Source organism: Hetaerina americana, unplaced genomic scaffold, assembly GCF_022747635.1.
Source record: "Hetaerina americana unplaced genomic scaffold, ioHetAmer1.1.p SCAF_3, whole genome shotgun sequence".
Lineage (NCBI taxonomy): Eukaryota > Metazoa > Arthropoda > Insecta > Odonata > Calopterygidae > Hetaerina > Hetaerina americana.
In genome coordinates, this window is record NW_027286874.1 from 106,766,575 (window position 1) to 106,782,768 (window position 16,194).

The 16,194-nt window shown below is 38.0% G+C and overlaps 1 protein-coding gene across 1 annotated transcript; it reads right to left on the minus strand.

The window, feature by feature from the left end:
* Nucleotides 1–2,658: 2,658 nt before the first annotated feature.
* On the minus strand, nt 2,659–15,597 carry Tsen54 (tRNA splicing endonuclease subunit 54). The gene is made up of 6 exons (XM_071588502.1): nt 15,330–15,597; nt 15,055–15,219; nt 13,952–14,099; nt 7,069–9,271; nt 3,422–3,590; nt 2,659–3,328 (listed from the first exon to the last, which is right to left on the minus strand). The coding sequence occupies exons 1-6, from the start codon at nt 15,347–15,349 to the stop codon at nt 3,175–3,177; spliced, it is 2,859 nt and encodes a 952-aa protein (XP_071444603.1). The 5' UTR covers nt 15,350–15,597; the 3' UTR covers nt 2,659–3,174.
* Between the last annotated feature and the right edge of the window lie 597 nt (nt 15,598–16,194).

Consider the following 16,194-nt stretch of genomic DNA (forward strand, 5'->3'; position numbering starts at 1 on the left):
CTCTGGGGTCTGACCAAGCCAAAGTTCTATCCATTATTATTATGGGAAATTTTGCGGCGTTCAAAGGATGGGATTTGAATTCAATCTCAGCAAATAGGTGTTCGCAAATGAAATATCGCATTATGCAAATTAAGTTGGATGAAACTGAACTGAGTACCCAGGGATAAGTTAGCTACCTTGTTGACACTCTTACCTTGAACCATATTAGGCCATGCAGAGAAGTATAAGTATATTCGCATTCAAGAAACTTAGGCTTCTCCAGATAATACAATGAAAAATAATCGAGAGGTACTGTTACCCCACATTGGCAAGGACAAAAATTAGAATTTGCGACCAATTGTGAAAATGTTGATTTAGGACATGGATAAAGTTAAAATAAGATCTACATATAGAAGAGTCCCTCCCCATGGACTACAATCTTAATACAGAAGTAGGGCTTGCGTATTCCTATGATTTATGAAGCCATGCTGGTGAGAGAAATGATAATTGCTTGTAGTAGGGTATCCTATGCCCCAAAGGCTGATGGGAAGGAGCCAGACGAGAGGTAGTCCATCTATTCCTCAGCCTGGCGACTGCTGAGGTGACTGACCTCAGTGGGGCAGCCAATTCAGTGACGGTGTGATGTTAAAAAGAGCACAATTTAGGAAAAACCACACTGAGTAAAAAATCTTGTGGGAAAAATAGATTAATTATAACTAACACTTGTTTTCAACACCACAGAGGACATAAGCAAACATAAAAAATGTGGGGATATATAGGAAAATATAAGATAGTTTATAATATGGCAGAGCATAGATTTAAGAAGAGTGTAAATGGGAGAAGAAAGTAAAAAGAACTACACAATAAACAGAGGTGAGAAACTAATAAGGTAAAGAAATCAGGAAGGAAAAAGCAGTCCTAAGACATTGAAAGTTTACAGGGCAAAATGAACATGCTTAGGAGAAAGGTGAAGGTAAATTCAGGATTCAACATAGAAAATTACATTTAAACAGTCAATGAAAGGTAAAAAGCCATGAGTTGGGTATAATATGAATTACAGAAGGACTCATGACTAGATGGAAAAATGATATAATAGAAAAAATATAAATAAATACCAGGGAGTTTGGATATGTAAAGGGAAAAATACACCAATAAGAAAGACTTAAGACCAGATATACGTAACAGTGGAAGAGGAATGAAATGAAATTATGCTCTGGAATAGGCAATATCCTCTTAGAACTACTCATGAATTTATGAAAGCTAGGAAGGAAAAGTTTTTTTAGGGCCCATAAGAGCCCTTTCTTAGGGAGGAATTAGGCCACAGGACTTTGTTAGATCAGTATTGTTACCAATCCCAAAAAAAAAAATAAGTAGCAGTATCAATGCAACAATTTCAGAGTGTAAAAATCAGTCACCTTTCAAGGCAAATGATTTTTACACTCTGAAATTGTTGCATTGAAATGCACATTAGCGGATGACTCCGTTAAAAGTTACTGTTGCGGCATCTCCCGCAGTTTCTTTGGAATTTGCCAAAGTAGCAGTATGTTTGGGCTATAGGACTCTGATTACCTCCATCTACATAATATCCCACAAGCCGCTGCAAGGGCATGTGACGGGGGGATTATATTATTGGTCTAAGTTTGATTACACATTTGACGAAGGTGATCAGCGGCATAAGGAAGGAGAGGAGAGCAAATGAATACTTGGGCGAAGCTCAGTTTGAGCTGACAAAGCGTGGGGGGTATGCATAATGCCATAGCAATAATGAGATTACTAATAGAAAGGAATAAATGAGTGCATCGACAATGTATTTTGGATGATTCAAAAATTTTGATAAGGCATTGGGCAGGGTTAACTGAACAGAGTTAATGAACTCTTTGCAAAACATGTCAGGAGTGTCGGGAAGGGCAGTGCTAGGCAGGGGAGCTCTAGAGGGATGTCCATTATCGCCTGTTCTTTTCAATACACATGAGTAAGAAACGGTGAGAAATTCATGAGAAGAGCTAGAGGCTGGAGTGAAATTGGGTGGGAGCTCTAAATTAATTAGATTTGCAGATAATCAAGAGTTAGTTATTCAACCAAAGGTTACAATTAATACTTACCACATTGCAGAATCAGCATGAAAGGTGTCGGAGTAGAATTAATCATAAGAACACAAAGGTAATGAGATTCCAAAGGAAGACTAAGATAAACATTAAAGTTGGCGGACGTACAACTGGAACAGGTGGAACAGTCTAACTATTTAGGAGGAGCTATGGAGGAGAGTGGGTTGTATAGATTATTAGGGATGTAAACACAAGAATTGCTTCAGGTAAAAAGGAATTTAATGAAAGTCGGGAGTTGATGACAGCTACCATAAGTAGAGACATAAATAAAACACCAGTGAAAACTTTAATATGGATTGTATTTTTCTATGACAAGGCAAATTGGTCTGGAAAAAGGAATGCAAAACGAATTAGTTATTGCAATTTGTAAGAATAAATTTGAACAAATAGAATGCTTTTACTTTATAAACGGAAGGGTAACTGACAATGGCAAAAGAAATAGGGCAGTAGTAAATTTACGGCAGCATTAAAAAACTAAATTGGATGCAAGATTCATAAAGATGGGTGTTTATTTTATACAACTGTGAGCTGCGGACTATAGCAGCAAGAGGGCTAAGACAGAAACGCAAAAGGATTGTCAATTCTAAACTTTAATTTTGCTAACAACTTTACAGTTATACAATAAAGAACTGAAAGACAGATGCTAATCCCAAATAAAGTCTCCTTGGAATACTTTTCGAACATTGGCAACATCTTGTGCAACATGTAATACAATGACCACATATTTCAGCTTTGACAACATAAAAATGCATACAATGCATTCACATTGAAACATTTGAAAGGGAACTTGCATAAAGTCAACATCATGTGGCGTTCCCAGTTTTAAACATGTATACACAAAGAATACAACAACTTAATACGCTAGTGAATTGTAATGGCTAGTGAATAAAAATCAAGAAATTGTATTTTCAAAAAAATACTCATCTGGAAAATTACAAAGAAAAAAATCAAAATCCATTAAGTACAGCAAAAAGAAAGACAAAAAGACTCACAGACATGTATAAAAGAGTGTAAAGATAATTGAATATTTGTCTCCATTATCACTGACATATCACAACAGCGGTACATATTAAAACACGAAACATGTCTTTCACTGTGGCAAGGGTGCGGGAAGTTTCACATTGGAAAAGCTGAAAAAATTGACATTTTCAGTAAAGCTGACGGCAAACAAAAGAGGGACTTCATCATTCAAATCTTTCGTCAGATGCCAAGTATCCTTCAACTTTGGAATTCTATCATCAGACCTGCAAGATAAAAATCCATTAAATCCAGTTAATATTAAGAAGCAGGCTGATTCTGAGGAACATATATTGGTCAAGGAAACCTTTTATACTTACTTCACAACACTAAGGCGATATCTTGGAATCCCCGGGCAAGACTTTCTAAAATTGGAGTTTGGCATGTACAAATCAAATTTTATCGACAAGGAACTTTGGTAAGCTTCTGGGCTATTGTAATAGCTGTCCTTCCCAGACCTGGTAATCTGGAGCTTTGATTGAACTGCATCTGAGAAAAAAGCAGGAAAATGATTGGTTGAGGAATGAGGAGGAAATTACAAATTTATCAACACTCCGAATGAACAAAACTTTGACATGAAATTTTGAACTAATGAAATACGAGGGTAATCCCAAAAGTAAGGTCTTCAATTTATTAGGAATAGAAAAAAACCATTTATTTTCTATGATACATACATAATTTTACAGATTGATCAATTATCTATTTCTATACATAATTGCCATTTTGGTCGATGCATTTTTGTAAATGCTGTGACAGTTTCTGTATGCCCATGTCGTACCAGCTCCCCGCCATGACCTAGAGGAAACAATAAACTTCATCTTTCACCTCTTCGTCGGAGGTGAATCACCTTCTAGCCAAATATTCTTTCAACTTAGGGAACAGGTGAAAGTCATTGGGGGCCAAGTCCGGACTATAGGGTGGGTGGTTGACCATGTCCCAACCGAAGTCTTGCAGGAGAGCGATGATTTGGCGGGCAACGAGTGGGCGAGCGTTGTCATGGAGAATGCAAACGCCCTTGCTCAAAATTCCTCTTCTTCGGTTCTGAATTGCCCGTCTGGGTTTTTTCAATGTACCTGTCGGCATTTATTGTGGTCCTTGCAGGCATGAAGTCGACCAACAATACCCCCTTCCGATCCCAAAACACAGTTGCCACGACTGTACCAGCAGACTGTGTTTGTTTGAATTTTTGCGGCTTGGATGAAGAGGGATGCCGCCGCTCACGAGATTGTCGTTTGGTCTCAGGTGTGAAGTGGAATGCCAAGGTTTCATCACCCGTGACAGTCGAGTCCAAAAATCTATCCTTTTCATCTGCATAATGGCAAAGAAATTCACCTGAAGAATAAACTCATTCATGGCGGTAAACTGGTGCGACATGGGCATAAAGAAATGTCTCAGCGTTTACAAAAATGCATCGACCAAAATGGCAATTATGCAGAAAAATAGATAATCGATCAGTCTTTAAAATGATGTACATATATCATAGGAAATAAATAGTATTTTTCTATTTCTAAAATATTGGAGACCTTACTTTTGGGATTACCCTTGTATTAATACAGCTAATGCATTTCACAAGTAGATGAATAGAAACACCGCATGATCCTGCTTTAATATTAATTCAAACAATAATGCAATGTTCACTCTAAAATTTGAACAGGGAAAAGAGCAGGACTTGAAAAGAGAGATGGAGCAGTAATGGGAGGAGTTATTGTGAGAGGTGACCAACTTTTAAGGTCATTAGCAACATTAGGGATAGACGTGTGTGATTTGATAGAGATAGGATTTTCAGGGAATAGGTGAAGGATGGTGAGAAACCTGACATTGGCATTAGTTTACTGTCAGCAAAAGATACCAAGGGGTTACACGCAATTTAATGTCCCATCCAACGGATGGCATACTCCACCCGAGGTGCTTCCTTCAGATGACACATGCGAAGGTATTGGGATTCCACAAAAAATTCTGCCATTGCTGGGATTCAAACCCAGTTCCTCGGGGTGGGAAGCCGGCACACTAGCGACTGCACCAACTCAATCACCTAAAGTAACCTTCAAGGATAATTCTTCAGAGCATTAGTGCATTCTAAATTGATATGCCTTCAAGCTTCACTTCATTTGGGCCATTCATGCTTCTTTCTGAGAGCCATGCTTGTATCATCATTTTCCCACGGACAATACGGGATAGCAACTGCAGGGTTATAGATAGCAAAAATTCCACTTGCCACCCTCAGCGTCTAAAAAATAATTAGTTGTATTTAAATGCATGCTCTTCCACTAACCTTATGTGTTTTGCTATAATAACCCATTCTTTCTGAATGACCTCATTCGTGTTCCGTTCATCTGTTTTTAAGTTTCCCTTTCAATCCCTCGTCCCTCTCCGCGGGGGCAAATTCCTGCTACCTGCAACGTTGGGTCGCATTCCCTGCCAATTAGAGACTCTTTGGGGGTAGAGTGTTTCATGGTGCATTTTCATGTGGTAGTGATGTTTCAATTTCTTGCTTGTTGTGTCCTGGCTTCCGTGTTGTAGAATGTCTTTCGTGCTGCATCATGGGGTGCAGTTTTTTAGTTGTTTTGCGGTATATGTGTTTGCATGAGTATTGGATGAAGGGATTTTTGCATGAGTGTGTGCGCTGCTGTGGGTGTAATTTTCCGTGTTGTTTTTTTTTTGCATGTGGTATTTTTCTTTTTTACGGTTGGTGACCTAACACCCCCCGCCACACGCCCTTGCGGCGGCTTGCGGGGTATTATGTAGATGTAGATCATTTGGATGCTTTACAACACTAACATCTCCAGGAAATGCATCAAAGAGAAGCCATTTCAACAGCACTCGTTAAAATACTAATTGATGGTCGACCATGAAGATTTAGAGTAATGTTTTAGTTCAGCCATATCAAAAAAGTTTTATTCTTAAAGGGACATCTCTTCTTAACTTTGATTTCGAAAGCAATTTCCACAGACAAATTATCAGCAATGATTAAACAGATAAGTATATCCCTTGAGATAAGTATATCCCTCGAGGTATACCTTAAAATTTTTATAACTGACAATGAGAGGAGGGACATACTCTTGTTCTTAAAACAATTTTGTCTTGGTACCCACCTAAATATGATCCCTAGCCTAAGATAAACATGGAATGGATACAAATGTCAAGATGCTGCATGTGCGCAAACACTTAAAAAGTACAAATTCATCAAACTTATTCTCTCGGCCACTCCACTTTACCCAGCATTGTGTGCATGGCCTCACATATCTCAGCATGTGCAACACTTTATTTGCATCCAGTGTGAACAATGCAGAGATGTTAGGGATAAAGACTTTGCAGCTGCACGTGTCTGACAAATAATTGAAAATCACCGGACCACCCACCACATTTGCAGTGTTCACTTACATCTGCACATAAACATTCAGCATTTAATAAGCCACTGTGGGGTCTGCCACGAAATAAGATTTTCCCAAACTTATAAACTGTCAAATGTCTTACCAAAATCTGGACAGACCTTTCAGAAGCCCCAGGGGTTTAAAAAAAAATTAAGATGCTTAAGATTAAGAACTAATCAGATTTTAAACTAATGCTCTATTATATAAAACCAAATTTCAATGAATATTATGCTGCATAACACTGTCAAAATTTAAGCAAGGCAATACAAATGATAAACAGAAAATTTGGTTGATGTCACATTTTTCTTTTACCTCAAAAAATTTGCATGAATATAATTTAGACCAGATTTGGCCAACCTTGTCCGTGGGTTCAATAGACTCTTCTAGCCTGAATGAAACTGGAATCTACTCTGACAATAACAATTCATGATTCAACTTCAATTCATGATGATCTGTTTAACGTGTATCAGAATCAAACAATTCTCAGTTAGGATGCAATCAACAGAAAACACTTCTGCGATTGACCAGTTGGTCACCCGCATTGTAGACACCACTCAAAAGAATTGAATTCTAACCAATGATTAGCCCAAACTCACCTATGCTTATACTATCAGTCGGCTTCACAAGTGGCAGGATATTTTTTGAGTCTTCCATAATGATCTCTGGTTTGGTCTCCACGGTAGTTTCACCTGGATTAGTCTTCTCACTCTTAATCTTCAACTCCGTCCAATTCCGAGCATGTGGCACTCTCGGGACAACACTAGGAGCAAACGTATCCTGAGCCGTCATGTCCTGGTGATTGCTTCTTCTGGCCATGTGTCCAGGATAACGACCTCCCCTGCCATAATGTCTACTTCCCCCCCTGTGGGGCCAGTAGCCCGAATGGCGCTGCCATCTACCACCACTCCTCGGTCCATACGATGAACTATAAGGACCCTGCCTGTGGTTCATTCTATTACCACCCCAACTTTGTCTTGAGACATTGTGCCCATAGTTGTGGGAATTCATTTGCAGAGCACTGTAATGAGAATGAGGAATATTGGACGAGGCCCACTGCTGACTAGCATTTGGCATTGGGTAGCCACCAACCTGTCTCTCCGAGTACACAACAGAGCTCCAAAATGATCTACTGCTTCCCGCCTGATAATGGTTGCCCCAAACGTTCATGGACACCGTGGGACTTGAGTAATAGTTCATTGATGACATGTTTTGATTCAATGATGGCCATTGGTTCCAAGGATTACTCCCATATGGAGCACTTCTTCCATACGAAGCATTGCTTCCATATGAAGAATTGCTTCCATATGTAGGATTCCTTGCATATGGATTTCGCCAGGGATGAAAATTATTTCCCGTAGGGGTCTGAGACACTTGCGGCAGGGGCAAAAGGTAAGAGTTTCCCCCTGACCCTCTATCAACGGCACGAGGTTGTGTCCTTGGCCTGCCTGATTGGTCCCTTGGCTGAGACAAAGCACTACTGCTTTCGGGGCATTCCCAAGATGTCCCGACTCCACCATTACCATTCCTCTCCCCTTCAGCACCCCTCTGGCTATCCCCCTGCTGACTACTCATTCCCCCTTCACTTTCCTGGCTCCGAGTGGCATTATCACCCACATGTGGTCCATCCACATTTGCTGAAACATTGACGACATACTCATCTCGTGTTGGTTGGATATTATGAGGGATTAGCTGAGAGGGAGGAGCAGGCATTTTTATGACCATTCTTCCCTTCTCAAGTATTGGGATTCTCCCTAAAATACCCCAAAAGTCATAGTTTTCGTCAATTCTATTATTACGAGCACCACTTGCACTTCTAGCATCCTTTCCCTCCTCATCTTCTTCGGATATATCAATCAGTTCAATCAAGGATATATCCTTGTAGAATTTAAGAAGCTCTTTTGCTTTTTTAACATCCCATTTTGATTCATCGTCACTTAGAACGATGACATCGTCAGAGGCCTCTGCAACTGCAACTTTAGGTGCCTGTGTATTCTGACCCCTGAAATTGGGCTTTGCTTCTGGTCGACAGTTATTACGGGATGCAGATGGAGCGTCCACTGAAGACACGCATTCAGACATCTGTGAAGAGCTAGCCACGGGAGCGAAGAGAGTGCGTTCATACATTCCTCTACTAGGTTGAGTCTTTTCATTACGTTCCTCCACCAACTCCAACTCACAATCAGACTCGGAATGAATGGAAATATCGCTCGTTTTCTCAGCTTCCAGTTTTAAGCTTTTATCTTCATTCCTTCGTGTATTATCATGCTCCACATTAGACTTTTTCGCTGAAGCTGCAACATTTCCATTACCATTTGAAGCCGATGATATCTCAACGTCATCATTCAATACCACAGAGGACAAAACTTTCCTTTTCTTGCTTGTGTCAACAATCTCAAGGAATTTGATGTCATCATCGTCGGTTGCTGAATTGTTAACCTCCGATGTGGAAGGGAGGTGAAGCTGGGCAGGAGAGGGGCCATCGCAACTGGTCTTTGTATTCACCTTGACAGACTCAACCACTTCAACAGAATCATCTACATCGACCAAATTCTTAGGACCTTCTGTAGCACAAGATTTCCTCTTGCGAACTATACCAACTACATCAATCTCCAATGGGTCATCTATTCTGGGCCTTCCACCAATTTCGGGTCTATGTCGACGAACTCTATACCCAAATCTTGTCAGATGAGCAAACGCCCTATACTCTTCAAGCGTGCATCCAGTTTCACTGCCAAGAAGCACAGAGTATGCTTGCTGCAGGCTCATGGGTAATCCATTAAAGTATATTTCAATTGTGTTCTGGAACGAGAAGGCAATTATGGTACAAAGGACATTTACACAATGATAGAAACAATGCAGGCCTAAGAAGAATGAGGGCTCAAGTCATGATATTTCATTGACAGCTGATACATTTACACTTGTCATGTATTCTTAACAGCAACTTTAATTTAATCCAAATGAAATATATGCAAAAAAAACTTAATTATGAATATGAGGAATACTGGAAGTCAAAATATTAAAGGTTCTCACAATTCAGAATTCACAGGATAGAAATCCTGAAAATCTATGTTTGATAACAAATGAGGAGAATTCTGATGGAGTTCGATCATGGAAAAGGAATAATATTTCATGAATGTTAGAGTTGCAAAGAACGATAATGGTAAAAATAGGGAATGGGCATGTTTGGAAACGAGATTTAATTGAACACATGGCTTAAGCTAAGTCTAGGGACCCAAAAAATCAATTCTTGGACCCATCACAATCTTCTTAAAATCAATGATGAGAAGTCACAAGTCATGAGATTCGCGCACAAAAAAATCACCCACCCTGGTGTTAAAGATTCCTTTAAATGGAAAAACTTTACCTTAGATGGAATCTTCCAAGTACCTTGCCATTAATTTAAATTATGAGATAAAAAAATTTGCATTTTACCACAAGTTTATCGGTAGCGTACTATGTGCTTCGGTTCACAGAATCATCTTCAGGTACAAGACCTATTCATGGTTCTGTGAACTGAAACGCATCACCAATTAAATTATGGAAAAGTAAAAATTTGTTTTTCTCATAATTATGAACTTCCACTACATCTCACCTGAATCTATTGAATGTATTAATTTAAATTCCTAACTTCTTCAGTCTCCTCATATTGACATTCTTCCAAAGAAACTTAACTGATTGTGTTTGTTATTCATACTCTTAATTTCACTGTACTCTGGTAATGTTCTCCTCTTAATCTATTATGGTCTCATATACACATACATTGTACCTATATATTGTACCTGGGATTCTTCCCTTCAATCTGTTTCTGTATTTAAACTGTAAATGAAAATGGATAGCCTGATAGCCAGTGTCACACATGATACCCAAGATCTTTCCCTCCTCAGGAAGTTCAATACGTTGCCTCTTCCACGTAATTATATTTTTACTACAATTGTGGCCGCAAAAAAAGAATATAACCATATTTTATAGTATTGCTGGTGTACATAAGAATAGAACTCGTTAGTAAAGTTAATAGCTTGCATATTTCTCATTACATACTGATTGTTCTTATCTAGGGCCCCATAACATGGGTCTTATTTTGCACCACTAACCGTCAGTTGAATTTAAAACCTCAATGTGCCTTACATCCTTCAAGTCCAACCTGAAATGCCTCCAGCTGAAAAGACTTTTCTGTAGCACCAGTGAATACTTTTCTTGCTGCCAATTTTGCTTAATCCCATTTGATAAGTTCTATGCTAAATGAGCAATTTTTCTTTCGCACCATCTGGCCCTTGGACAAATACATTAATATTATTAGTATTGTAAGCATTCTATTACTTATTCTTTTGAGTTTTACACCCTTTGCGATTGTATGCATATTATCGATTTTTCTACATACGATAAAAGAAAAAGAGAATGAAGTGTGCAAAGCCAATGAGAGGGCAAGACCCAGGTTTTGACATTGAACGTCATCATCAGGTGGTCCCCACAGAAGCCAACCATACACCTCCAGAGTGGGGGCGGGTGCAAGGGGGAAAAAGTAGGTTAAAATGTAGGTGGGGGGGAAAGGGAACTACAGCTTTCGGTGTCAATTGTTGGCTGTTAATGGCGGTTTGGTTGGGAGGGGAATACCCCCTCTACGGGGAGCACTGGACTTGAAAGAGTGGTAGATCTAGGAGTGGGAGGGGTACGAAATCTTATTGGCAAGTTCATCCTTGAAATGGACATATTTTAAAATTTCTAACTAGCTTCCTCTCCTTGCAAAAATGGTTCTCTGGCAACAAATTATTTCTAAACACAGAGAAAACTCAAAACGTTATAGGTAGTATGAACAACATTCCTCTTGCCAAGATTTAAACTGTAAAATTATAACGCTCTCTACTGGACTCAACTTGGAATGACGATAAAATTGGTGTCTGCCGCAATATGCTGTTTAAAGCATTGTGCTTGATTAGGAGAATTAAATCACTCATAACAAATGCTTATCCATATAGTTTATATATACCATGCACATCTTCATACTCATATATTGTATGGTTTTACATTTGGGGAAAACTTAAGTGGTGTAAAAATTATTTTTGTGCTAAAAAAAAGACTGTGAGATTAATTACAATCTATGGTGCTAAAGATCACTCTAAACAACTTTTTGTAATAAGTGGCATAATGACATTAGAGAGTGAATACCTGTTTCAAGTGCATATCCATGAGAAAGAGAACTGAAATGCTCCACCGGAAAGATCAAATGTGCATCAGTATAGTACATAATATAGAGCAAAAATTGATGCAAGCAATCATAGACTCTTTAAGTCTCAAAAGTCTTTCACCTGCCTGGGAAATAAGCTGTTCAATAAGTTACCTGGGACAGCTAGAAATAAGGATATGCAAATATTCAAAAATATTGTCCATAAATGGCTTACTAATCAAAGCCTTATATTCCATACAGGAATACTTTGATTCTGATGTACTAACTATGAATATTTTTAACTGAATGCAGTATTTGCTATACGTCTGTCTATATTTGTACGCATGAAATGTAAATAGTATCTCTCCTACTTCAACTTTACAATGTCTATTGTATATTGTATACCCCATGTAATGACAAAAATTGTTATAATTAATTTTTTTTTTAAGGTTAAGTTAGGTTGTACATCCATACCTAATCCAACCAAATTGCAGAACAGTATCTACAGGAATAAATATGATAACCACAGTTAACAACGTGAAAGCCTAGTGCTAAGCCTAATGGCATGTGGAATTCACTTATGGAGATATGGGTACCAGTTCCTTTCTCTGTACAATCTGTGGTTTCCCAGAAAGTTCAATGAACTGCGGGAGATGCCATGACCGTAACTTTAAACGGAGTCATCCACTCATGTGCACTGAGTTGCAGAAATTTCAAAGTGTAAAAATCATTTGCATTGACTGGGATTTGAACCTGAATCCCTCGACGCCTGGCCGAGTACTTCAGTCAGTAAAGCAACCAAGGCATCCTCTTACACTCCATAATTTAGGGGGCTTTAAAGGAATAAGATGTTACGATGAAATACCATGCATTGTACAATATCACAGGTATTCATAGTTGTGTACATTGCATCATGGTCCACAAGATTAAAGCCAACGTTTTACACACAAAGGAGTTTTATCTCAGACAAAATCAAACGGGGGAGATGCTGCAAAAGTAACTTTGATATCTCGTGATATGATTTGGGGTTATTCAGACCAATACACTGGTCTATTTGAGGCTCCAAAAATAGGCCATTGGAATTTTCGGTAATATCCCAGAAAAACATTACCACTACTACCAGGCCCATTTACAATCATAATTCTTATTTAACCCTGCCTATACATTTTTCCTACATTTTTTTTCCATCACAGATGATAGTTTTACATTGAAATAAATGGTGATATACTCGAAAACAACATCAGAGCCTACAAAGAGATTAGGACTGTCACTTCTCATTTGAGTACTTTTAGAAAGAATCCAATCTATGCAGGCATGAAACTTTTTATTGGCTTACCAAGGAAACTCAGAGAAATCTTCAACTTCCCATGGCTTAAGCATGAACTATACCGACAATCTTGCAAGCAGGACATTTTATTCCACAGATGAATTCATACAATATTTAATGAATGTATTTGTCCTAAATTGACTCCGATGCAGTGTGTGTGTGGGTGTATTGTTTTAATAATACCACTCTTTACTAGTAAATCACACGTCCTCAAACCAATGAACATTATTATTATTATTCCTAGTTTCTGAATAGATGAGAGACAAATCAGATGCAAAAGGGAAAAGCATATGGTTTGAAAGAGGAAGGGGTAGACTGAGAAAGTCAACGATGAAAGTGGTCAAAAAGACTATCGAGAAATGGTATACAAGGAGCCTTAGGAACAAAAGAACATGTGTGAATCCATGAATGAATGAATGCGATAAGGGAGTGTATGCAGAGTGCCCAAACACAAATTAAAAATTCAGTTAAGATAATATGCACACCGCATATCATGCCAATGGCAAGACTCGAGCATTAAATATTAAAATCTATCCTAAATCATTATCTACAGAGAAATTTAAGTGTGCATAGTCACATGCAAATATGATAGATTTAAACTATGATGCTGATCAACACAATGAATTAAAAAGAATTTGAGGATTCTAGAAAGTCATTACAATATACTAACTTGTTTGATAACTGTTGTTCAGGCCATGGATTAAAATTATATAGGTCTCATAAAAAATAAATATTGACTCTGATAAAAGAATGAATTCTTGCAAATTTTGGCTGAGGACTTGGATCACTTAACGGGAAATTTCTTAAAGTTTCCAAAGTTGCAGAATCTTGGTTAAATCTAGGTTTAAAAAAAGAACCAATACAAACATAAAATTTCCCAGGGCTTGCCTTGTTTCAATAGAGTTAGGTATAAGCCCAAAACACATGAAAGCTATACTGTATGATTAATGGAAAAATAAGTTTAGCAGATACTAATCATATGAACACCTACTGCTTCAAGAAGGAATAAAGCTTCTTCTGGGTCAAGGTATAATCCTCCCAAGTGGCTATGTCCCATTGTAGTCCAATGGCGACCAACTTGTTTTGTGACCTTTACCAGGTTAGAAGAAGGAAGCCACTCCCCTTGGGACAGCTGTGCACTAATGTAAAGACAACAAAAGAAGGGATATAACAAAACAATGCATACTCGAATATTTAATAAAGGGAAATTATATCACCCACTTTTAATCCCACGAAAATAATCGGGAGTTTATCACGGTTGGATTCAGAAATAGCTAATATGAATCAACAGGTAAGATTGTGGATAGCACACGAATTTTTGAATCGTTTGTGATTGAATCATGCAATTTCAGGGCAACCTTTTAGTTACTTCTGAATGAAAATTATGAAATTTAATCCCTTGATACACTCACCATATTGAGTTTCTTCGATAAATTGGCGGCATGAGCAAATATATTTCAATTACTTGACTTAATAATCCCATCGCATAAAGTTAAAATGAATCAAGAAAACTTGCACATCCCGTCGTAGAACCTATCAGTTAAGTATTGGAATTCAAAGCCTTAAAACACGATTCCTGCGTTCTGCAGTTTTATTTTATACCTTCGATTAAATGTTGAAGTCTTTTGAAATGATTGAAGAAATTCCCCGTTTTTATCAATTAAATTTTATAATTCTAGTACTCAGGCTTATGTCAACGCCGAGTCCAGTGAAAGGAAAGCAGCAATAAGATAACAGAGGACAAGCTTTTCGAAATTACTCAAAAATAATAATTTTCTGAAAATATAATGTCTCAGCTAGTGAATTGATGGATAGGGTTATTTAACCACAGCCATATAATTCTTCGCCGCCGATGGTGCATTCAACAGACATAACTTAATAAATCCAAAAAAAGCGATGCACATGCAAATACGTTTTCGTTTGCCAGGTATCTGCTATTTGTAAACAAGGTACACAACATTCCATAGACTTCATCAAAACTTTTTTTTTCTAATGAAAGCCTAACGCTAAGCATTAGCATTTATGTAAGTAGGAATTGAATACGATGTCCATTTCAACCAATGACCATTAAAACGATTAAATATTGACACTTACAGTTTTTCAACCCTCTTCTCCTCCATAAGGGATTTCCTTTCCTCAAGGGCATTCTGAATTTTCTTCGTCTCAAGCCAAGTATTGGTTGAGCGAAATTTCTTAGGCGACTTCTCCAGTAATGGGTCGCCACCATTATTATCAATGGCACTACTAGGTGGCGACGTCCTTTAAAGAAAGTTGAAGTATTATTAAGTCATGATGCCTGCAGCACAAGTACAAATTAAAAACTAGAAGTAATGCATCCTTGGAACATTCGAAATTGCTAGTCAACCAACCTTGATAATGACAAGCTCATTGTTAAGGATTCCTAGGAGAGCAGACAACCGAATGTTTTCCTTCAAAAGTTGTCAAACATAACTTCTCCGGCTAATCATCTTGCAATTGAACTCAATCAACTATAAGGTTAGCCCATTTGTGATACCCTTTGTGTCCTGATGATCTATCGAAAAGGGTCCTCATACCAACATACTAAAGTATCAATTAAATAATAGGAATCATTTTGCAAAACTAAAACCAAGAATATTTAGTCCACCTTTTTAAGGACTAGAGATAATTTTGATAATAATAGAGCTTCTTGTTACTTAGACACTTTGGAATGAATTTTGAACACAGTAATAACTTATACCAATATGAGGCACGTTTTACCAACATTAAAAGTTTCAATTTAAGTAAATGGCGGGAAGAAAAAATGATTGGCCGCAAGTGAGGTTCCATAACCGTGACCTATTCTTTGGAGATATTTGTTGATAAAAATAACATCGAATTAGTGGACCCTGGTAAGTTTAGGGATCTATATTCTGCTTTGTCACAATATAAATCGAGGGCGTAATAATGTTGGCACCCCTCAGGGCCCTAGTTTCGTATTTGGCGCCAGACTTCCAAATCCGTAGAAAAGTTTGCCCCCGAGAAGAATTTGCTTATTGAGGCATCGCTTAATCCATTTTCATCTTGGGACGTTGGATTTACGTATTTTAAGAGTTTCTATTTAGAAATGAAGCAATGACTCTCCACTGGAATGATGATACAGATAAAAGATAATTGTGGGTTTTGGTGCCATTAATATTGAGAATTCTGCGACATGGTGTATGGTCGTTTAAATTAATTTACAAGGTTGGGTTTATCATGATACAAATTTGAGTG